The sequence below is a fragment of the Gallus gallus genome, chromosome 13, assembly GCF_016699485.2.
Source record: "Gallus gallus isolate bGalGal1 chromosome 13, bGalGal1.mat.broiler.GRCg7b, whole genome shotgun sequence".
Classification (NCBI taxonomy): domain Eukaryota; kingdom Metazoa; phylum Chordata; class Aves; order Galliformes; family Phasianidae; genus Gallus; species Gallus gallus.
The window spans coordinates 17,380,374-17,403,589 of record NC_052544.1 but is presented as its reverse complement, the minus strand read 5'-3'; the positions used below and the strand labels follow the sequence as shown (position 1 = coordinate 17,403,589).

The 23,216-nt window shown below is 56.9% G+C and overlaps 1 protein-coding gene across 3 annotated transcripts; it reads right to left on the bottom strand.

Annotated features, from left to right (window-relative positions):
* Positions 1–1,417: 1,417 nt before the first annotated feature.
* On the bottom strand, positions 1,418–22,190 carry SH3RF2 (SH3 domain containing ring finger 2). Of its 3 annotated transcripts, none has more exons than XM_414662.8 (9): positions 21,750–22,190; positions 12,496–12,765; positions 10,884–10,979; positions 9,336–9,644; positions 7,296–7,390; positions 6,287–6,468; positions 4,786–5,114; positions 3,739–4,023; positions 1,418–1,997 (listed from the first exon to the last, which is right to left on the bottom strand). In XM_414662.8, exons 1-8 carry the CDS (start codon positions 22,119–22,121, stop codon positions 3,742–3,744), a joined length of 1,935 nt encoding a protein of 644 aa, XP_414662.3. In that variant the 5' UTR covers positions 22,122–22,190; the 3' UTR covers positions 1,418–1,997; positions 3,739–3,741. The 3 variants fall into 3 exon arrangements, with proteins under 3 accessions (XP_414662.3, XP_046756392.1, XP_004945098.1); XM_046900436.1 differs by having other exon boundaries at positions 3,739–4,020; XM_004945041.5 differs by having other exon boundaries at positions 1,418–4,023.
* Between the last annotated feature and the right edge of the window lie 1,026 nt (positions 22,191–23,216).

Sequence of the window (23,216 nt, the reverse complement as noted above, 5' to 3'; positions counted from 1 at the left end):
TCACAGAAGGGCTCCAAGAGGAGTGATCTCCTGACAGAGATCCTTCCTCCTGGGGAGTCAGCCCTTAAATGGGGTCTAGGAGGGGTGCAGCCAGGCTCCACCCCTTCCGGTCACTCAGGTGAAATTGTGTTCACCTGTGCCCCTGCAGCTGACTCAGCACTTGCCTCAGGTGGTCAATCAGAGGTTCAGGCCGTGATTCAGCAGCTCCCATACAATGACATCAGTGGCTGAACTCCATGAGGGCATTACTACATGAGGGCTGTCAGGTCAGAATTAGCTCAGTAGTGGTGAACTTTGAGGTAAAAGTATGAAAACTTCCATGCTTCTTAGCTTTTAAAATAAGGGCTAAAACCTGACTTTTTTCTCATAAAGTTGTTCATAAATGGCTGCCCCTCCTGCCTGGGAGCTCCTCGTCCTGCTCTGAAGCCATGGCTGAGGTTAGGAGCTGATCCTTGGTTACCCTTGTAAATGATATTATAAAAATCCATATGGAAACCATTTGGGTGATGGGAATGACTGCTCACCGTTGCACATCATGCTGCAGTACTGCGTTTCTGATGCAGAATCCCCTCTTGCTCAGGAATTCAGTTCAGAGTTTATTAATCCCTGCAGGTTCTCCTAGCAGAAGGGAGAATTATTGACTGTGGCAGCAGCAGCCTGTGCACAATCGTTATTTTGTTTAAAGCAGTAACAGTTTTTCTTCAGTGCTGTCTCCCCAGGTTAGAAGCATTGCCTGACCTTTGGTGTGAGTTCCTGGGCACAGAGACGGGCAGCATTCAGTGCCTCTGTCAGCCCCGAGCAGTGTGGGGCCATGGGGAGGTCAGTGCAGGACCTCCCGTTGCTCTGTGTGGTACTGGGAGTGCTGTGTTGGCTCTGTGCTCCATGCAGGGCTTTGGGCAGCCCCAGCTCTCCCCATCTGCAGGTCTTCTGCCATAGGGAATAAGATATGAGTCTAACAGGGAGAAAGTCTGCTGCTTCTCGTGTTTTGTTCCTTGGACAGCAGATGGATTCCCTCTCTTTGTGGGGGATCGTGTTGCTTTCTCCAGGTCTCCTGTATGAGGGGAGCAGGCTCAGTGCGTGCCTGCAGTGTGCGTGGGCTCCAGCTTCCCACCCCTAATGTGTGGGGTGGGTGTGCACATGGTATAACAGCAGTGCAGCAGCCCTGCAGGATGGGCCCACACACCTGTCTGGTGCACAGTGTGCTCCCATGGCAGCTGGTGCCCTGAGACCCCATGCTGCAGCTCCGTTCTGCCCTGCGCTGTGCAGTGACTGCACCGAACCCACCTGGGGCTGCAGAGCGAGGCCGTGCTGTCGGGCACGTGAGTGAACATCTGTAAACTTAACATGTTTTCAAACCTTTGTTTCTCTGTTACAGAAATAGAAAACAAATATTTGAAGAGGAATACAGACCAGGAAATGAATATCTTTTTGTTTATTGAGTTCTTCTCCTTAGTGGTACGTTAAATTGAAAAAGCCCTTTAAAAAAAATGAACTTCACATCGTGGAAAAAAATATTGAGCGTTGCTGAATTTGTACAGGTGCCTCCCAGCCCCAAGGTAAATGTCAGCATTCTGTTTGCTCTTCCCGCCCATCACCGAATAAGAAAAGATTATATATACTTGTTTCTAAACATACATGTGTAAAACAGTCCTTGCTGTGCTCTCATTCATAGTAATAAGGCTGTAACATTTCACTGCGACGTTTCCTGGGCTCAATGCAGAAAGAAGACATCAAAATTCATGGCCTGATGAGCACAGTCAGTTACTGTCTGCTGATCCTTGGTGTCTTCAGAAAGCCAGGTCGAAGTTTAGGTCAGAGGTTTGGTAGAAATGGTCCTTTGTCCATCTGTTAACAGTGTGTGGCCCCACTGGGTGCTGTGAGCAGCCAACCCTATGGGGGTGCCATGGGGTGTGGGAGTCCAACTGTGCAGCCGGGCTGAGTGCTGCCTGCCCCGAAATGTGGCCTCTTAGACAGGGAAATACTGAGACGGGGGGTGACTGGGGAGGGAGGAGAAAAGAAGAGAAGGAAAAGGGAAACCTGAAGTCTATATAGCTATAATTACATGTGATATAAGTATTTTTACACGAATGAACCTCAAGAGCCATTCAGCAATGAGTAAGCCCTCTGAAATACTGATAAATATACATGTGAACTTGCTGCTCTGGGGCCGGGTTTTTGCCTTTCTGGGCACTGCCTGGTGGCTTAAGGAAAAGTGAACAGGGTCAGGTTGGGTGATAAAATACTTGGAAGCAGCTCCAGGGCCTTGGAGCGTTGCTGCTGGCAGCCCCTGGTGCTGCTCCTGGAGCTCCTGCAGGGGGTTCTCCTTCAGCCTGGGGCTGGGAGGAATGTCCTCCAGCCATGTGAGCCTTCATCCCGCAGTACAGTGTGCAGCCCAGGTGCTGCAAGGAGCTGAGTTCACCCTCACTGCAGTTGGGAAGTGGTGGAAGGTGCATGCAGTTGGGAGCAGCTTGACAGCACTGGTTAGAGCTGTTGCTGTAAGTGGTGCCCTGTTTTCAGTTGTCTCTCCTTCCACATTTTGGGTATGTCGAGGGAATGTATTGCCATTGCATCAAAGCACTGACATACCCTGTGCAAGGAGCTCTGGGATCTGTCCCAGAATGGCCTCCTGCTCTTACTAAAGCAGCTCTCCCACTCGGTGCCTTTCCCCATCCCTACCCATGGCTATTCACATGCAGTGGCAGAGCCTTTCCTTTCCCCATCAGCCGGATGGATGCTCACTGCATCACACAGTGGGTTGGGAGCGCCCTGTGGTGCTCTGTGTGAAGTCTCAGCACCACACAATGGGCTGCACAGCATTGCAGTGTTCTCTGTGCAGTGCTGCCTTGTTGCTGTTTGTCCTGGCGGAAGGGAATGGTGCTCTGTGGCAGTGATGTTCTGAGCAGGGGTTGGTAGGAGCGGTGTGTGGTGCTGTGTGTGCTAAATCACTGTCATGGATGGCATTGGGCATAATGTGGTTCTGTTCATCTCTGGCTGCAGCTGGGAGAGGGGTGGTTGTTCCCAGCTGTAGAGCTGCTGAGGCTTCTGGTTTATTTTTAAGGGGATGAAGGGAACCTTCAGCGAAGTGCTGTTGTTTGCTCTGGGCTGTGCAGTGCCTCTGAGGGCATTGCTGAGAGCCATCCTGTCCTCTGCCTGCACTGCCCTTTGTACCTGAGAGAGCAGCGGGCAAAGAGCTTAGTGCTGCTGCTTGTGCTGCTGGAAATCCCTTTCTACTGCTTAAAGAGAAAGGGTCCGACAGAGCCAAGTGCAGGGCTGTGGGATAACACTGTTATCAGTCCCTCCTTTGCTAGGGCTGCTCCAGGGCCGTGGTGAGTTTTGGTCACCAACAAAGCTAATTCCATGGGTTTGGTACGTGATAAATGATAGATGTGATTTTACAGCAGTTTTGGATCCGATGTTCATTGTGTCAGATGGGCACGGGTGGTCTTAACGCCAATAAAGAGCACGTGAGCCAGAGCCCCATCCTGCAGGGTGGTGACATTTGCTGCTTGGATCCCCGTGGGCACTGCTGCGGCCCTGAGCAGATCACAGCACATGGCACTGCTCCCGCTGTGCACGTCCTCCCCTCTCCCACTCCATCCCCGTTCCCTGCATGGAGCAGCTGCTCTGTGTCACTGCACACCTGGCCCAGCGCAGCTCCTGGGCCCACGGGTGCTGAGGGGGTCCCTGAGCTCCACACCACCTGGGAGGGGCAGATGGGTGCAGGGCTGCAGGCACTACCTGTCAGTTGGCGGAGACGCTGCTGTAGCTCTTCCTGACGGGGAAGGTCAGCGGCACTGACAGCTCCAGCGATGCCGCCCGTGGGTGCAGCGCTCTGCGGGGGTGCAGGGGGCTGCTGCCCAGGCGTGGGGAGGGCAGTGTGGGCAGCTCGGGGCTCCCCTCGGGCAGGGGGGGCTCAGCCAGGGCCACCAACTCAGTGCTGCTGCGGGGCAGACGCGGGGAGGGCTGCAGGCTGTGCCGCTTGGGGGGCGGGCTGTGGTTCTGGAACCGCACCGTCTTCACCTGCTGTAAGGAGAGCATCGTGTCACCATTGGGGTCAGTGTGGAGCCCTCCCTGAGCACCAGGAGTCCCAGGCAGTGCTCTGTCAGCCACGGACCTACTGGGTGCCCCAGGGAGGGAGAGCTGTTCTCAGGGCAAGGGCAGGAAGATGTTCCCTTTGTTCTGCTCTGCAGGGAGCAGCCCAGTGCAGGGCTCAGCACCCAGCTCTGGTGTTTGCTTTTTCAGTACCCGAGATATAAGGAGAAATTACTTCTCTGAAGGAGCAGTCAGGTGTGGGAGCGAGCTGACAGGGACTGGGGCAGTCACTACTGACCCTGCTGTTGTTCCAGAACTGTGAAGATGTGGCACTGGGGGGTGTGGTTGAAGGTTGGTGTCTCTGCTGGTGGTGGTGGGGTTGGAACCTGGTGATCCTTGGGATCCTCTCAACCTAAACTGTTCTATGGTCCATGGGCATGGGGGGGGGGGGGGAGGGGGATGGTGTTGGGGGTGGACTTGGAGATATTAGAGGTCTTTTCCAGCCTCAATAGTTCTGTGATTTATGGGGACTTCAGTGAGATTCGTGCCCCACGTAAGACCTCAGAAAGCCTCAAAGTTTGATCACTGCCACTGAACCAGTGAACACCAGCTCCCTCTGAAGGACACCCTGCAGCACTTTGCCTTTCTGAAGGACTTAATTTGACCAGCAGGGTCAGCAGCACCAATATCTGACAGCTTAAGGCAGGCACCAACCCCAGCAGCACCTGTCAGCCCGCGGGCAGCACTCTGTACCTTGTCACTGCTGTTACGGGAGGTGTCCGGCTTCACCAGGATGGACGGCGGGGCTGATGCGGGCGGCCGGGGCCCCGACTCACTCTTTGCCAGAGGGTCCGTGGTGTCCAGGATCACCGAACTGCAGACAGATGGAGCTCTGCTTTCCCCTCCTCTGACCACGAGTGCTGGTGGGGCTTCGTGGGAGAAGTTGGGCCTCACGCCCACCTCTGCTGTGCTGGCGGTGGGGCTGCCAGCATGTGGGTACGGCTGCAGCCCGGCTGTGGGCATGCGGCGCAGGGAGCTGGCAGCCTGCAGCCCTGCCTGCCCCGGCCTCTGCAGGGACCCATCTGGGGGTGAGAATAGGGGAGGGTTGGTTAGCAGGGTCCCAGCGGGAAGGCACGGGGCAGCAGCATGCAGGGGGGCCCAACAGCCCTGCAGGACGTACTCCCAGCGCTGCCTGCCCCTGTGCGGTGCTGCCTGTCCCCTCCATCCTGCACCGAGCCCCCTGAAGGTGCTACGGGGGAAGCAGCACCCTGCAGGTTTCCCATCCTCCTCCATTGTTCTTTTGGCCAAACACATCTGTAAGTTTGCACCCCAGCCCTCCCCAGCCCCCAGCATTTGCTGCTGTTGGCTGCTCTGCGCTGGCTGCTCCATCTGGCAGCTGCTTTCCAGGCTGCAGCACTGGAAGTCGCACGCTTTATTTCCTTGGCAGTGCCTCGCTGTTTGCAAGATTGATTTTTTAATAAGAGCCACCACAGGTGCGTGAGGTCCTCTACAGCAATACTGCTTTTAAGATAAACCTGGTGTTGAGTCTAAAACCACCAGCAGTGGCCCTTGCAAATGAACTGTGCCCCGGCCAGCATCGCTGCCCATCTCCACCCAACCCAGGGAGCGTGCTGTGGCTGCTCAGACATACTCAGAAATCTGTCCCAAAGCAGTGTACCTTTACACCTGCAGCCTATTTGTGACTACAAGCATCTTCGATGTTTCCACGCTGTAAAACTTTGCCCCTGAAATAGGAGTATTCCATTCTCTTGCTCATCCTTCCGCTGCTCATTTCTAATTTTACTCTATTCTCTTTGAGTTGTCAGAACATGAGCAGTATTCAGGATATGAGCTCACCAGCACTCCTACAATGGCACTGCTGAGTTTTACCCTTTTGTTCTGAGCTTCTTTCTTAATAACTCCTGATAATACCTTAACATAACCTTCTGTAACTGCCTCTGCGCATGGAGATCTCAGGAGTCCTCCGTGACAATCCCAAAACCTCCCTCTGGAGGACTAAAACGAATGCAGAACCCAGCGCTGTTTGCACAGTCAGGGCTCGCCGCTCCCCATAGCAGCGCACTGAGCCTCAGTGCCATTCCCGCTCCCTTTGCTCGATGTTGGTAGCACCTCACGGATCCTTGCATCCATCCCAAGCACAGCTGCGCTGCCCGTAGCACAGCCCATAGCACAGCCCATAGCACTGCCCATAGCACAGCCCCCGCCCGCACTCACAGCCCCCGCCCGCACTCACTCTTCCTGGTGCAGCCGCGGCCGCGCCGCAGCGCTGTGTGCCCCGCGGGCAGCGCTGCCTTCAGCGCCCGGCTCTGGCGCTGAGCGCTCTCCGAAGCGCTGCCCTGGGAGGACAGCGAGGCGGCCGACAGCGTCCACGAGGCGTACAGCGTGGGCAGCTTCGAGTCGGGCACGCTGGGCTTCCTGTTGGCAAAGGAGCAGAACCTCAGCCGGTGGCGGAGGCACGCGGCACGGTGTGCAGATGGAGCTCGGCACAGTGAAGTCCTCCGGCCCTGCACGCACTCCCGGCGGTTGGGAGGAAACACCGCGGGGTCCCAGCTGCCGCAGCGAGGGGGGTCCGTGCGGACACCTCCCTGCAGGGCTGGCGCTGCTGCTCCAAATAATTCAGTGCTGATCCAGGGTGGGGTTTCCCGACGTCCCCCCACGTTCCCTCTGCAGACACTGCGTTCTGAACCCATGGCCAGGCCTCTGCCCAACCTGAGATAACTCGCAGGGAAGAACCTGCCTGCAGAGCTCGACCCGATGGGATACGAATAAAGGAAGGGCCAACAGGACTGGAGAAAAGTAGGGCTTGTCACAGCACCTGTCTCAGAAGCAGTAGGCAACCAATCGAGGGCAACGAGCAAGGAGACTGCTGCTGTGCCACCCTACCACACAGGTGCCCACTGACATCAGGGATGGAGGACTAACGAGCACCTGGCCTAAGGCAAAGCACCACGAGGGGTGCAGAAGTGTGCTCTGCCCGGGCAGTGGCAGCAGGAACGGTCAGAAGCTGCCTCAAATCTTTCCAGTCCTGTACCTAAATTCTTCCACACCCCTACAGCAACCTTTGGGGTCAGCTGCCCCTGCAGTCCCCGCATCTCCCGCTCAGAACTGCAGACACCCACTCACGGCCCTGCACCCCAATGCCCCTCCTGCAGGCAGGAGCCCAGGGAGCTGCTGGGATGGGAACAGGGATGGGGGCAGTGCGGAGTGGTGTGCGACCCCCCAGCACGATTTGCATTACTCACATGTTGGCTGAGAGGTGATGCTGCAGGTGGGGCAGGGTGACGATGGCTGCCGAGTGCCTCAGTGATCCCGGAGCAGGATAATAGGATGCACTGACCTACCGGGAGAGAGCGAACAGAATGCAATATGTTAATGTGAAGAGGGGCTTATTTTAGCCACCGGAGGAGCCATTGAAATCACTGGACAGGCCTCAGCCATGCTTCCAAAAAGATGAGAAAGAGACACAGAACCTCACTGAGTTGCAGGTGGATCCAGCAAATGGGGCTCAAGGTCCTTCAACGAGCACAGGATTTCTAGGGGAGATAGAACCTGCCCTTGCTCTGGAAAGCAAATCTTTCAAATTGCAGAAGCAAAACAATTGAATCTGAGCTTCCTGAGCTGCCCTGGCTGGTTGCTGTGTGTGTGTCTGCAGTGCAGCACAGGATGAACAGCACCGGGACAGCACGGCCCGTCCTGGAGGTGCCCTGCAGCAACGTGCTGTGCTGCTGCTGGAGTCAAAAACCAAGAGGAAAAGGGAAAGAAAGGGAAATAATCTGTCTGCTTAGGAGTCAGTGCTTTAGGGAACAGCGCAGGGACTCGGTGTGAGGCACCTGGTTTAGGATCAAGTTACAGTCAGTGCTTCTCACTGGCATTTAGGAAAGTAGGGTCCGGTTCACAGCCTGCAAAGCAGGGCGGTAAAGACGTTTCAGGCACGAGACTGTAAAGCACTACAGACTGACACTGCCCATACCTTGAAGCACACAGCGACGTGCCTGGAAGCGCAGCCCTTCCTGACCTTACCAGCATCCTCCTGCCACTGCTCCACACCGCTCCGCACCCACTCTGGAACTGCTGCCTCTCCTGGTATGTTTCTGTGCTCCCCCCACCCCCAGCACCACCCCAGCACTGTGGCTGTGCCTCACTGGGCGCTGTGCTCACACACCAACCAGCCCGCAGCCGATGCACAGCACACAGCTCCCTGTGAGCCTCCAGGAGAGAAATGGTTGTTCAGGAGGAAGGAAACCTGAACAGGCAGCACATCAATGCATCTGTGCTGCTGCTGCTGCCGACAATAGCTCACACCGAGACACTTTTGGTAAAATTATATTGGGGTCATGAGACACGGTGCCATTTCAATTGAATTATGGTTCTATTGTAGGGCTTCATTTCCTCTCACATAAAAGAGGGCCTAATATCCAGGGCTCTTTGCAGGCTAATGCTAAGCACAAAATGCCTGCTGGGTTTTATTGCACGGACACCGAACTGCCGGGGGCTGGCTTATTGCTTTATAAAACGTTGGAGCAGCCTTCAGTGTGAAAGATGCCACATAAATCTAAACAAAACCTTTTTCCTCCCATTTCAGATGATCCGTGAAGATCCTGTATTGAGATCTTCAGACGGAGCATGAAGCAGCAACGAGGCTCTTTGCCCCTGCAGCCAGCAGAGGATGTGCTCATAGGGTCAGCCCGCACACCTGGGTGGCTGCAGGCAGGAGGGCTGCCCGGGGACTGCCCAGCGTGCAGGAGGCATCCATTGGAAGCAGAGAGCTGCAGCAGCAGTGGATCCAGGATAGGGCAGCAACCCCAATTTCCAGGAGGGCTGACATCGCTGTTTGGAAGCAGCAGGAGGTGGGGGCACTGCTCCTGCAGGTGCTCTCACGCTGCTGCATTTGCCCTTTGTGCAGAAGCCTGCCCTGCAGCGGCCACCAGGGAGCCTAACAGATGGGTTCTCCCAAAAGAGGGGCTCCAGTCAGGCTTTGATGCTGGGGCTCAGGATGATGGCACGGCCCATGGGCCCCCCCGGCCTCCTCCTGTCCCAGCAGTGCCACCCAGAGCAGGCGCCCAGGGCCATGTTGAAGAGGTTTGGAGGTCTCCGAGGAGAGGACTCCAGTCCCTTTCTTTCTATGGGTTCCCAGGGTCCCTGGGCTCTAAGAGCTGACCTTCCCTGTTCAAAAGTGTCCCCAGCAGCCGGCTGAGCTGTCCTCCCCTGGGCGCTGTCAGTGCCACACCATCACACACCCTCCATCTGGCCGCCCGCCCCACACCGTCCCGCAGCAGCCTCACCTGGGCGGGGGTCCCGCGGGGCGCATCCTCACTGCCCGCAGCGGCCACGCTGGGGTTGCTGGAGCTGATGAGCACCGGGGAGCTGATGCGCAGCGCCGGGCGGTCAGCAGGAGCGTGCACCATGCGGTTCAGCGTGTTGAGGGCTGTGGTGATGGAGAAGGGCCGCAGGCTCTTGCGCCGGGCATCGGGCGCCTTGTGCAGCTCCCGGCCCTGCGCCTTGGGGGAGGCCATGCCCAGCGGTGCACAGCGGAGCGGGGTGGGCCAGGAGCCTTTGCTGCTCTGCAGGAGCTGTCGTGCCGTCGTGTTCGGCTGCAAGAGACAGAGGGAAGGCCCAGGGGCCGCTGCGGGTCCTCCTCAACAGCACGGCTGCAGGCGGGATGCAGCCGGCTTCATGGTGATCTATGGAACATGGGGTAACAGTGCTTCCCTGCTGTGCTTTCAGCAGCACGTCCTGAGCACCAAATGATCAGCACAGAGCTGGCAGCCAAATTAAAAATGGTTTGGAAAACACGTTGCTCACACAGCCGGGCGCTGCCATCGAGCCCCCATTGCCTGTGGCTTCCGAGCAAGGTTGGAGCCCGCTGTGCACTCATGGGATGCTGCTGCTGAGCAGAGCCCGGCCTCGTGTCGGTGGTGCTCGTGGGAGGCACCCAGCCCTGGGCTTACAGAGCCAACGTTCAAGCAGTATTTCTTGGAAACTGCTGATGACTACAGCATTAATACAAAGGGCATGTGGTGACAGTGTTTTTCACCAGGACGACTGCCAGAGGAATTAATCATGATTTACTGCTGACATGAACAAATTGCAAAACTTGGAGATTCTCACCCACTCATGTGAGGCAATGCGCCCGGCTGGGGATGAATGGCAGCGGCTGGCGCGGGGCAGGAGCTGCTCTCAGTGTTGTCATTGTGCTGCTCGGATTATTTGTGCATTTCCTTCCTCCTCACTTCTTACAGTGAGGTTTAAAAAGAGTCATGTGTGCACACGTACCCATACAGTCTGGTCATAGTGTCATTTCTCTGTGCAATTAAACCGCAGCCAGAGCCCGACTTCCCTGCCTTCCCTAAGAGCAGAGGGCCCATTAAAGGGCACGGATGGGAGCACTGAAGCCAGGAAAGCCCCGTGCCTCCCAGAGCAGACCCATCACTGCTCCTCCATGGTTAAATCCTAACTCCTCGGTGGCTCTGTGTGGCCCTGCCTGGCTCATTTCTGTTAACGTCAGGCTTAAATGGGTTAAAATGGTTTAATTAAATGGAAAGACGTTTTACCAAGTGTATTAGAGCTTCAAACAGGACGTTCTACCGCTGCCCTTTCATAAAACAGCCACAAAGAGGTGCTTGCTGTAATTATGGTGATTATAAGTGTTAATTCTGTTTCGAGGAATTCTTGTTGGTGCCACACTCCCACTCTGCAGCTGCACCACAGGAGCACAGTTTGTGTCCCGAGCGGAGCTGTGAGGGCTCAGCCGGGCTCTGCAGCTGCCCCATCTCTGCCCCACCTTCCCCACACCACAGAGCCCTGCAGTGCCACGCCAGGGCTGTACCCACCTCCACGAACAGCACGGGGAAGATGCCCACTTTGTCGCCCAGCTTGCCCTCGGCCCAGTTGCCATCGACTCTGCTGATGACGGTGATGATGTCTCCCTGCAAGGCAGAGCGCTGTTAGCGGGCGGCTCGCCCCACGTTTTGCAATGCTGCACCTCAGTGCTGCTCCCCTGCCAGCCCTCTGCCCCTCCTGGTGTGTCTTTGTTCCCAAACGCAGGTCCTTATTCAGCACAACGCTCAAGCATGGCTTTTGCTTAAGGGTGCAAGCGTGGCTGAATGCAGACACGGGCACAAGCCTGGCAAAGGGGGTGAGAGACACAGAGGCACAGTTTGGAGGCTCCCACCGTGTGGAAATGTTTCTGCAATCACTGTGCCCAGAACAAATAGCAGAAATAGCATTTTACTCCAAAGCAAGCAGAAGGTCAGTGTGAGTGCTGGGGCAGTTGGTGTCACACTGCCACAACCCTCAGGGCATTACTTCAGGAGCTGAAATCGCCCGATGCTGTTGCGGTGCAGGTGTTGGAAGTATGATGGCAGGGGTGGGCGGCAGGTGGGGCCACAGGCAGGGGTGGGGTTCTTCCCAGCATGGCGCTGCTGCCAGGTCAGGGACACTGCAGGGCTGCAGGCAGCCACAGGAAGAGGGAAGATTTTCAGAGGTCTGTATAACAGCCAGCTCTGCTTCTGAAGAATGAGCTCGAGCTGTGCTGCACACCGGGCAGGTGCAGATGGAGCACAGGAGCAGGCATGCCAGAGAGGTTTTGGTGCTCTGACATGCAGTGCCGCTCTGCACTGCTTCTTCTCTTGGTTCCTCTTCTTGGTCAGGAGGTACAGAGGACTCTGAGCTCTTTGGCTTCTTGCCCTGCATGTACCCCACATTCAGCCCTGACCTGCTGGAGCCCAGACCTGCCCCTGTGCCTTCCAGCTGGCCAGAGTGCAGGGAGCATCTGTGCTGTGCTGGGGAGAGACATTGGCTTCTGCAGGGACACCGCTGCCTCCAGGCACTGCTCTCTGCTGTGCTCTGCACTGCCTCACCTCCTTCTGACAGCACAGGGACAGCTGACTGCTGGGAGGTGCAGTTGCACTGAAAACCATATCCTCTAGCCGAGAGCAAACACAGGCTCTGCAGCCTTTGGGGAATGAAAGGAAATACAGGGAAAGTTCAGGTCGTGCTCTGCAACGTGTGCCTCCAGCAGGCTGCCTGAATGTGTCTAAGCTGTGTAAGAGAGGTGTCCTCAGACCTGGGAGCAATTTTCTTTGATATGTCAGTGGGAATCTTTTCGGGCTCTCCTTCAGTGTTTTGGTGGGAGAGCAAACCGCCACCAGCAGCTGCTGCTCATCAACTCCCGCAGCCGAACCAGGGCCTGAAATGGCTGCTCGGGGTTGCACTGTGCTCTCCCAGGATGCTCTCATCCTGTCTGTGTCCGTGCACCCCCTCGGGGCAAGCTGGCTTTAGCTGGCTTTGTCACTGCTGTCAGTGTCTGGTGCGGCTTGGAAACCTTCCCGGCTCTCAGCAGAGCCGCTACGGTGCTGCGAGGCAGCAGAATGCAATGCAATGCAATCTAAAGAAGGGAGCCGGCCCAGCCCGTACTGCCCAGCCCCTGCAGGGCGGTGTTACCTTGTGGAATGACAGGCAGTCGTTGTTCTCACTCTTATCTCTGCTCCTCAGGTCGAAGTTGTAAAGAGCCCTGCAGAGGGGCGGCGGCAGGGGCAGCTGCTTGATGACCTGCACGGAGCTGGCAGGGAAGACCCCGCTGACGCCGTTCAGCTCCCCCAGGTACCAGTTCTGGTCCAGCTGCCGGAGCAGCACGATGACGTCCCCTTTGTTGAACCGCAGCTCCCCCGGGTTGTGCCCCCGGTAGGAGAACAGCGCTTTGGCTCGCGGCACCTGCGGGACGAGGAACAGCACGGAGCTGAGCGGGCAGCAGAGCTCAGTGCAGGCACAGCCCCCACCAGTGCTTGTCGTTACTGGGAAAGGGCAGAGGGATAACAAGCCTGAAGTGTGCATTTGCTGCGACGCACTGCCCCCATCCTTTCTTGATGTCTTTTTCTAATGAAATCGAGCTCCAAAGTACTTCTAAGTGTGCATGCAGATGAAAAGCGGGCTGAGCTTGTCTGAGCATATGAAGGAACAATTAATGCCTTAAAGTAGTCATCCCGTGGGATCCCACTGCCTGCTCTGAGTTCCCTTCCAATAACGTCTCTCTGGGAATGAATTTGGTATTTCTGCTCTGGTGTGGCCAGAGGTGACAACAGCTGTGCAGCTCCCAACGGCCGTCACCTGCAGTGCCCAACAGCACGGGGCTGGGGAGGGACTGCGGTGTTACTTTGGTCCTTAATGTGGGTTACAGGAAGAGGAGCTTCTGAATGTTACTGCTGTTGTGATACAGTACGAGAAAGAAGAGAGACGCCAGAACCAGGAGAGCTGAGGGACCTTTAGCATCCTGACTGTCATCAAAACAAACTCACAAAGTTCATTTAAAATAACAGCCTTCCTGACCTTTATCCACACCAGAAAACTCAGTTTAACACAACAGGCAGCAGACCATTGCTCTGAAGGAAGGCAGGCCGTGCTGCTGTGATGCTGTGGGGAGGGCTGGCAGCTGAGCTGCAGCAGGCGCCCATCCCGCCGTGTCTCTGCGCTCTGCTGAGCAATCTGAGGAGTGCCTTTGGAGATCAGCAAACTGGAAGGCTTGTTTTTAGTGCTTGTGGAGGATTGATGGAGATCCCTTGAGCACAGTCCTGTGTCCCACATCAGCACATCGTAAAACAACGGAGCAACCCGTGTTTGTGCTTCCAGTTCTTTGTAACATCACCATGTTGTGTGAAGCACAGAGCACAGAGCGAAGTGGCTCAACAGGGCTGTGCTGTGCCCATGGATGGAGCTGCTGACTGCTGCCCCCCATGGGGCTGCTGCTTGGATGGCAGCACTCAGAGCTGGGGAACCAGCGTCCTCCTGGGGCATCGGTCACACAACTCTGCTGCTGTAGCGCAGGCTGTGTTTGGACACTGAAGTTCCAGCACTTGTCAGGAGAGCTCCATCTGGGCTCACATCAGCTCCCTAGAGGGGTCCCCACACCACCTGCCCAGCCTGGAGCCCTGGGAGAGCAAGAAGGGGAGGAGAGAAACACAGCGCTGGTTTGTTTGGGGCGAGCAAAGGGGCACAGGAAAGGATTGCAGTCTGGGGAAGAGAACATCTTCCAGTGCTCCCAAATGCTGACACGAGGAGAAAGGAACCAGGAGGAGAAAAATTTTATGTGCCGCATTCTCTTCAAAGCATTTGGAACAGGAAGCAATTAGTTTAATGTTTTGTTCTAATTGACTCATCTTGTCTGTTAATTTGCAGTAATAGTAAACACATGCACTTGGCTTAGTAACACTGAAAGTGCATTGGTGAAAAAAAAGGAAAATCATAACAACCAAACTCAGGAGAGCTTCATTCTGCCATCCCCACTCAGTGCCTGGGCAGGAAGTACAGAACCAGCAGTGCTGCCTGAGGAAACACTGCAAAGGCATGGCAGTGCACGGCCCCGGGCAGCACAGGGATCACGGGGCACACAGCAGCAGCACAGGGCAGCCCAGCCGTGCGCCCGGGTCAGCCCAGGACACAGCACAGGTAGGGTCACTTGTGTTAGCAGCACCCAGAAAACAAAAGGTCCCATGCAAACTGTGGAAGCAGACGTGTAGAGGAGGAACACAAACATCCAGGGCTGATGAGAGAGTGGTTGCACAGCAAAATAAGGCCAAACATAAAAGGAACCAAGAACAAGTTATGGAAATGTATTGAAAATAAGAGAAACTCTGAAATGAAATGCAAATCTATTACTGCAGGGAAAAGTCAAACAAGCGATGGGTGTTGAGAAGTCTGGAATGTTCTTCCTTCAGCAAGAAGGACCATCAGACCCTCTACAACATCAGTTTTAATCAGACAGAGATGTGGGCCAGAACAGAGTGCTGAGCGGGATGGGATGGGATGGGATGGGATGGGGTGGGGTGGGGTGGGGATGTCTGTGCAGAACTCAGCCCTGGGGTGAGGGAGGGGCCGTTACCCCCTGAACAATCGCTGCTCATCTGCAAGGCAGAACTGCTCCCAGAGGATGGGAACCTGTTGCAGAACTTGTGGACGCAGCCATCTGATCGTTAATGTTAATGCTTTGTGCTTCTTAGCATCCCAGAACTATGCAGAATTTCGGTCTGTGGGGGCACCCCCGGCAGGAGCTGTGTTTGCGGCACTGCTCTGTTTGCCTGCTGTGCTGTGGGTGACCGCTCCCACCCGATGGGTTTGGGGCTGAGAAGGGAGAGGGGACTGTTTAATTATTTGGGGCATTTGGCACCGGCTGCGCCAGGCAGTCATCCAGCACTGCGAGTCTCCCTCCGTACAAAACAAAGACACAAATTGAATGTATGCATGCGTGTGTAAGGGAGCGACTCGAAGCTTCTCCTCACAGCTGGGAGAAACGTGCGCTGTAATTATCTTCAATGGGCTCGTTACAACCTCCTCGCTATTGACAGGGGGCGAATGTGAGCACATCCTCACGGCGCTGAGATATCGAAAGGAACGTGGGGCTGCTCGGGTCACGGGGAGGCACGGCTCGGCGCTGGGATCGGGGACCGGCTGGGTGCTGGCAGAGCCAATGCGAGCCCAGTGCCCGGTGCTGGCACCGCCTGTGCTGGGCAGTGTGGGCGCTGCCTGTGGCGCTGCTGCTGCAGGGATTGGCATCCGGGCCGTGCAGCCCGCGCCGCTCCCGGCCCGTTATGTGCTGCGGGCGGAGCTGCCGGGCGGTGCGGGAACGGCGCTCCGTGGAGGCTGATCGCCATCAGCACCGCGTCCCGTCCGCGGCGGACTTCGAGGGAGCCGCCGGCGAGGCGCTGCCGCGGGCTGCCCGCCCGTGGGTGCGATGGATGAGCCCTGCCTGCCTCCTTTGTGATAGCGCAGCGTTCGGGGCTCTTCGGGATCCAGCCGGATGAAAGGAGCTATTTGAATGTAAATTAACTGCCATTGCAATTCTGCTTTTCGGCAGAGGAGATAACTCCCGCTTTGTCACATGGAACAAAGCCGTGCGAAGCAAACCCGTGGCTCCCATCTCCTCGGGTAATTACGTCCGAGGGCTCAGACAGCTGTGGTTCCTGAGTTACCCTCCCGGGTCTGCTCCCACCTGCCAGGTGCCAGCAGCTGCTCCCAACCAGCTCCAGGCTGCGTTCCTGTGGGGCACGGGGGGCTGCAGGCAGAAGCTCGAGGCTGCAGCCAGGCATGGAAGCACAGCCCACGGCTGAGGGACTGAAGGGACAGTGGGGCTGTGAGGAGGGGGCACAGAGCAGCCTGCGCAGCACGAGGGGCAGCAGAGCGGGGAGAACAGCCATGTCCTGCAGGCCACAGCCCTTGGGATCAAACCCCTTCCGAGCTGTGCCCGCAGTTGATCTGGCTTCATGCTGCAGGGAGGAATGGGAAACGGGACAGCGATGTCAGGAGGCGTAGAGCAGCCCTTATCGAGGGCTCTGCAGCAGTCTGTGACTCAGTGCCGCCGCTCCCGGCCCTGGGGCTCTGCAGAGCTGTGCAGCAGCTGTGGTGGAGGACAAGGCCATATTAGGCTTCACCTGGCTGATATGAAGCCACGAGAGAGGTTTGAGGCGGGCAAAGCCGGTGCCAAGATGCAGCAATGCAGGCGTTCCACCTGCGCCTGGCCTTGTTTCAGAGCTGTGCTCCTCGGTGCAGACGGAGCGTGGCAGTGATGTGGGGCTGAGGGCTGAGCTGGGACCTACACCTGGAGCGGGGCCGGGCTCTGCTCTGCCTTTGGGCCCTTCACACCACTGCCCTGCATGGCAGCTCTCAGATGGCTGTCTGTGCTGCAGTCAGCATGCTGGGATGGCGGCTGCACTGTGTGTCACGGCTTTAAGCCGCATGGAAAACAAATGTGTCAGCCCTCAGCATGCCCCGTCATGACGCGCTGCTGTGGGACCACGTGGCCCCGCCGTGGCTGCCTGCCATGTGGGGAGGAACCCCCGCACTGCTCTTCTCCACTTCCCACCCACGTGTCCATGTTGGCTGCAGTGCCATCCCTGTGCCAAAGGGAAGCTGTGCCCATCGGGCCATGGCGGGGCAGTGCTGTGGAGCAGTGCCAGAACTGCGGAGAGGCTGAGGCTGCAGGAAGCCAATGTCTCTGCGTTGTGTCCTTGCCTCTGATTAAACCTGCCAGCACTCTGCACTTTGCTTTTGCCCTGCAATGGCAAAGCTTTGCTTTCTTGTTATTTCAGCGTAGCGCTCACTTAAGGATGGTGCATCGCTCCATTCCTCTGCGACCTCTGCCTAGCAGGCGCTTTGATGGTAAGTTTACAGCCACTGTGTGATGTGTGATGCATGATGCGCTGCCCTTGGCTGACCCGTGGGTCAGGCCTGGAACAATCGCTGCCCACATGCCCTTGGCCGCATTCGCTGTAGCCCAGGCCTGGAGCTGGATGAAGGAGCCGCTCTCCTCCTTCTGGGCTTCCACTTCCAAAAGGAGTCTGACTGCCTCTGAAACCAAGATATGCATGATCCCAGCAGATGTGGTTTCCCAGCAGGCAACGCTTGCTCTCCCTTCCTTGCAAAACCATTCAGAACTTCTGAGCTCCTGGTTGTCCTGGACCCAAAGGAAACCCTCGTAAGGGATCTGATTTCCACAAGAGAGATATTTGTCTCTCAGAAATAGCGCCCAAGCTGTGTCCTCCCTCCTGGCATTGGTAAAGAGGGGCCTTCCCCGGGGCCAGGAATGGAAAGCTGGGCTCAATCGCCCACTTACAGATCCTAAGGAAAAGGTTTTCTTATAAATTTGTCATCATTCAGTTGCACGGAGCCTTGCACAGTGCAGTCCTGAGGTTAAGTGGAGTTTGAATAGCTGAAAATTAGTAACAGCAGAGCAAATCGCTGCGCTGAGGGGCAAGCACTGCAGATTGCCCTGTGAGGAGAGCAGAGGAGAGGTAAAGCAGAGCGAGAGAAGGCTCAGCCCGAAGCACAGCACCTGCATTCTCACTGCCCTGAGCTGTGCTCCCCTTGGGCACTGCTGAGCTTTGCCCGGCAGACCCAGTGTGAGCGTGCCTGTGGCAGTGCCCGTGGCAGGCAGTGCAGCACGCTCCATCCAGGCGCTGAGCTGCGTGTGTCCGAGTGGCAGCCAGGAGACGGCGGGCAGCGGCGGCGAAGAGCCTCAGACTTTCAGCCTCCTCTCTGACCACGGCGCTCAGAGGTGAGCGCGCTACCCTGCAGAAATCCTGCTGTTCTATTCCTGACTTGCCATCTGAGTCTGACTCATTGCCTTGGTAACAAATTAAAACACTTTCATGTATTTGCAGCTCAGCACCTCATTTTGTGGAACCAGGGAAACTGGCTCCTGCCGCTGTCCCGGTGCCCTGCATGGAGTGGCCCAGGAGCGCCCGGCCATGCTGTGCCTGGCTGCTGGAGGCACATAGTGGGTCCCTCGGTGCTGTGTGGGCTCTGCATGGGGAACCCAGTGCCCTGCCTGCCCCATGGCCCCGCGGTGGTGTTCTGCCTGCGGCTGTCTCTACCCAGGACAGATGGACGCCTGGTGCCACGCTGTGTGCAGCTCCAGCTCTGCTCCACGGCTGCAGCTGAGCACAGTGCTGTTGAATGCAGCTCTCTGGGGTATGCACTGTTGGGTGATGGATACTGATGCGGCTGACCTCTACTACAGACACAAGAAGATAAAGCCACGTGAAGAGGAGGGAAAAGCTGTGCAATGGTGAATGCAAATGGGGCAAGGACCACCACGCGGGTCACGCTGATGGGAGCAGTGGAGGTGAACTGGGGCAAATTTCTCCTCCCAGAGCATCACCAGACCCCATGAATAGCAAAACGCAGCACTGCATCGTGCAGGTGGGAATGGCCTGGGGCAGGCTGGCCCTGCTGGAGCCAGGCTTCCCCCTGCAGCTCTGTGCCCGGTACAATGAAGCCCCATGACAGCACAGCGACCGGCTCTCCTCTTCCAGGGGGTTGTGAAGCAGATGGGTCAGAGATATGTTTGCCCCTCCTGGGTGCAGCCGTGAGGGTGGCTCCGAGTGAGGTTTCACAGAGATCCAGCAATCCAAATCCTGTCTGTCAAATTCAGAAAGGAGATGAAGATGTTTCTGGAGGAGCAGAAAATACCGAGCGCGGGCTCTAAAAATAGTGCCCATGTGAAGGTGGCAACGTTGGAGTGCGGTGTATTTTTATCCTGCAGAGCTGTTATCTGCCCATCTCCCACGACGTGCAGGAGGGGCAGCTGCAGTGTGTGGTTCCTGCAGGGAGCAGCTGAAGGTGAGGCAGTACTGTGTGCTCTCCCGGCCAGCTGCAGGGCTCAGAGCCCTTTCCTTGCCTTGGCCCCCACATGTCACTGCCCTGCACGGGCACTGGCCAGGAGTGCTGCTCTCCACCACACAGCCTCCTGCTGCCCACATGTCCGGGCTGCGGCTGCGTAAAGGGATGCTTTGGTGCAGTAAGGACTGCGTCCTGCACGCGGTAGGGGCGGCTCCGAGGAGTTCAAAGGATTCAGTGTCAATTATTTGTGCGTTCACCTCCTAGCAAATGCTTTCATTCCTGAGTTCCAGACAGTTTATTAGCGGAGATCTTGAAAATCCAAAGTCTTGTCCTCAGCACAGACGGTGAAGTCCCGGGGCCCAGGCAGACCTCCCTGGGCCTCCTCCTGGGCAGCGCCCCGCAGCTCCGCCACCTGCAGCCGGCTGGGCTGGGCATGGCACGGTGAGAGGGGAGCTGATGGGCGGGTAAGAGAGAGCTGGGGATGGGCTGCAGCTGGAACTCCCCGGCTCCTTGCAGCTCCTGGCCACAGCCTGTGTGCTGTGCTCCCAATGGGGCTGCAGCTCTGCTGAGGTTGCTGGCATTTTGCACGCCGAGAGGTGTGGATCTTTGGTTTGCTTGTGACGAGGGGATTTAGTTGGTGTTTTTGTCGTGCTTATGTGGCTGAAGAGCAACAAGCCGGCAAGAAAGCATTTCTGGGAGGCGAAACTTCACTGGAACTTGTGATTTCTCAGCTCCACAGAGTAAAGGAAGTTTATTTATAGATGGTCTTTTTGTAAAACAAAATGTGTCCTCTATCCTGCTTCTGATGGTGCACCAGGCTGCAGTGCAGCACGGCGTGTGCTAATTTTATTTGCTCTGTAACATGAAGTGGTGCACATCCCAATGGCAATCAGCGGTCTGAAGGTGGGGGTGCTGCTTTGGAGAGCCCACCACCTCCCGGTGCTGCACCAGGGAGCAGCAGTGGAGAAGCAGAGTGTGCAGAGAGCTGTTCTCTGGGCTCCCAAAATAGAGCAGGTGTTTGTTCGGGGGTGGCTGTCCCATGGGAGCATCAGTGCTGCTGGAAGCCCTGCAGCAATCCCAGCACTCCCTGAGCAACTGCTGGATGGCTGCAGCCAATCCAGGAAGTTCCCTTTGGGACCACACACACCCCAGCAGCAGGGCTCCCCCAGGGATGGGGACACAATATGCTGCCCATGGGGTGGTGGGGACAGCCGTGTTCCTGGGGACTGAACACAGTGCCACAGGGGCTGACGCCAGGGCACTCGGGAGCTGCCTGCGCGTGGGGCGGCTGGCTTCACTGCTGATAGTGAGCGCTTCTGCCCCCGCTTTGGGATTTTGGTAATGGGGTCATTCCCGGAGTGTTAGCAAAGCCTTGAGGATGCTGGAGGAAAAGTAAATCAGCCCAGTTTGAACTTTTCCATAAAAGAGGTCTAAAAATAATCGTGGGCCCAGATTTCTGTTTTGGAAGAGCAGTGCTTGTTAAATAATGATGATAATAATAATAGTAATAGTAGTAGTAATAGCAGCATTATGGGACTTCTACTGCCTTAGCCGAGCAGGGAGCTGCCATTGAGCAACGCTCACAGCAGTCCCTGGCTGTCCTGAGCACCGGTAAAGGAATGTGAAAGGGGTGAGAGAGGAAAGCTACAACCTGTGTGCTGCACACCCTGCGCCGAGCTGCCCTCCGACTGAGGCATTTCAGGGCCGTGCTGGATGTTTCCCTGCAGGAAGCCCCAGGCCATGAGCTCCGGAGGTTGGCTTGGAGCCGGGACGACCCTCTGGTGGCACTGAGGCCCCTGGCTGTGCACCATCCCCTGCTGCACAGAGCTCACAGCCGGGCAGCAGCATGGGGCCTCCACGGCACAGCAGCGACTGCTGTGGGTCTGCTCATGTCTGCAGGGCTGAGGGGTGCCCTGGGCTGATCTGAGACATGGCACAGAGTAGTACAGGTGGAATAAAAGGCAATTCAGAATATAACCCCAAACTCAGGCAGAGGCAGGCTCCCTCTCATGCCGCATCCAAAGTATTTCAAAAAAGCTTCTGTACTGTTACAGAAAATGAGAGGAACAGCTTACAGCTTTAAAATTAGCCAAGGAAAGCATCCCTAGATGAAAGTAGAGTTCAATATCTTTCATCACTGAATCTCAAGGTGTTTTGCTAGGGGCAGAAATGTCCCTTTACCCTTCCTCTGTAATTCTGAGGAAACTGAGGTGCCTTTCTCCATCTCTGATAGTTACAGTCCTGCACTGACTGAGCTGATGGTTATCACACACAGTGAATCTCCTGAGTGTTAAAGCATCAGACATGCCCCCTGAAGGTCAGGAGGGACCCGAAAGCTGTAGAGAAAAGCAGCAAAGTAAAGAGGAAGGCAAAGTGCGTTTGTCTGAGCCTGGGCTCAGTGCAGTTACTGCTATGAGGAGCTCCAAACAGAGAAATATCACAAGAAAACAGCAGCCAGATTTGCAAACACAAGAACAACCTCAATTACTCCAAACATCTGTGCAGCATTGCTGGCACAGCAGTTTGGCATTCCCGGCACACAGGGACAGAGCTGTGTGCTCACAGTGACGAGCGCGGGCGCTGCTTACCCCATCCGTGAGGCTCCTGGGGGCGGTGGGCGGCCGGTACTGGGCGAGCTGCAGACCCCGCGGGGCCCTGCGGATGCAGGCGGGGGAGGACAGGAGCCCCGAGCGCTGCATGGAGCCAAAGCGGGGCGCATTCTGCCCGTACCTGACACCATCCAGCAGACGGATGAGCAGCAGGTTGGCCGGCAGCTGCTCGATGCCGCAGAGGACGAGCGTCCTGCACTCGGGGCACCGGAGCTCCTTCTGGGACTTGAGGATCCTCTGCAGACAGGGCTTGCAGAACGTGTGCTGGCACGGCAGCACCTTGGCCGTGGCGTCGAGCTTTTCGAAGCACACCGGGCACTCCAGCAGGTCGAGCAGAGCCAGGTCGTCCATTGTCAGCACCGAGCTGCCGTCACGGCTGTGCTGGAGACGTCCACATGGCACAGACGTAGGCGCAGGGCTGAGGCAGGCACCCTGCGCGGACGGGAGGAGGAATCAGAGCAGAGCTCAGCTGCTGGAGCCTGTACCGCATCCCACCTACATGGCAAGGCAGTGTCTCACGAGCCCATTTGCAAATGCCTACTTTGCACTCCCATCCAAGCTGTGGTGAGTCAGTGCTGATTCAGGAGCGAGGGGGCCGTGCCCAGCAGCCCCGCGTGGCACCGTGCAGTGGGGCAGGGCGGGCACCGTCCCTGCAGCACCCCATGGAGCTCTGACCCCGCTCTGCTCTGCGGGCACCCGGCGGCACGGCGCGGCGCAGCCAGCACAGCCCGATAAGATCAACCTGAGCTGTTTACTCCCAGCTCTGGCTCCAAGCAGCCCCTCGCACACCCATGCACTGCCTCGCTCCCAAGATCAGTCCTAATTAAGCTCTCTGCCTACTGGTTTTGACAGCAGCTCTATAAAAAGCCCTCTGAACACAACTACGATCCCGTTTTACCTTGCAGGGATGTGGGGAGCTCTGTGCCGACGTCCTCACCCACCAGGCTGCCTCAGCTCCCGCAGCCCGGCAAGATTATTCCTCCCACAGCACGAAGTCACTCAACCCGTTCGGCTCCTTTGGGGCTGCTCTGGCTGTGCTCAGGCGGGCGGCTCTGGGCTCAAGTCACAGCTTGTGGGAGATCAGCAGCTCCCGTGTGCTGGCCAGGTGAGAGCAGTGCCGCCTGTGCCGAAACCTCCCCAGGAGATGGTGTGTGAATGCGGAGGTTTGGGGCTGTGAGCTTCCCACTGCTGGGGCTTTCCCTGCCTTGGTCATGGGGTGCCCATGGCCACGAACACCCTCACATGCAGCTGGGCCAGAGCTGGGCACCAACGACGCCGCTCCCAGGCTCTGAGCTCCGGATGCTTGAGCAAGGCAGGAGTGCTGCTGGGGATGGCAGAAGCCAGCCTCGTGCTGCCTAAGCAACATGGCTCTGTGACCCATCATGAGTCCCAGTGGTGGCTCCAGCAGCCCCAGCCATGCCCACATCCTCCCTGCATGGTGATGAG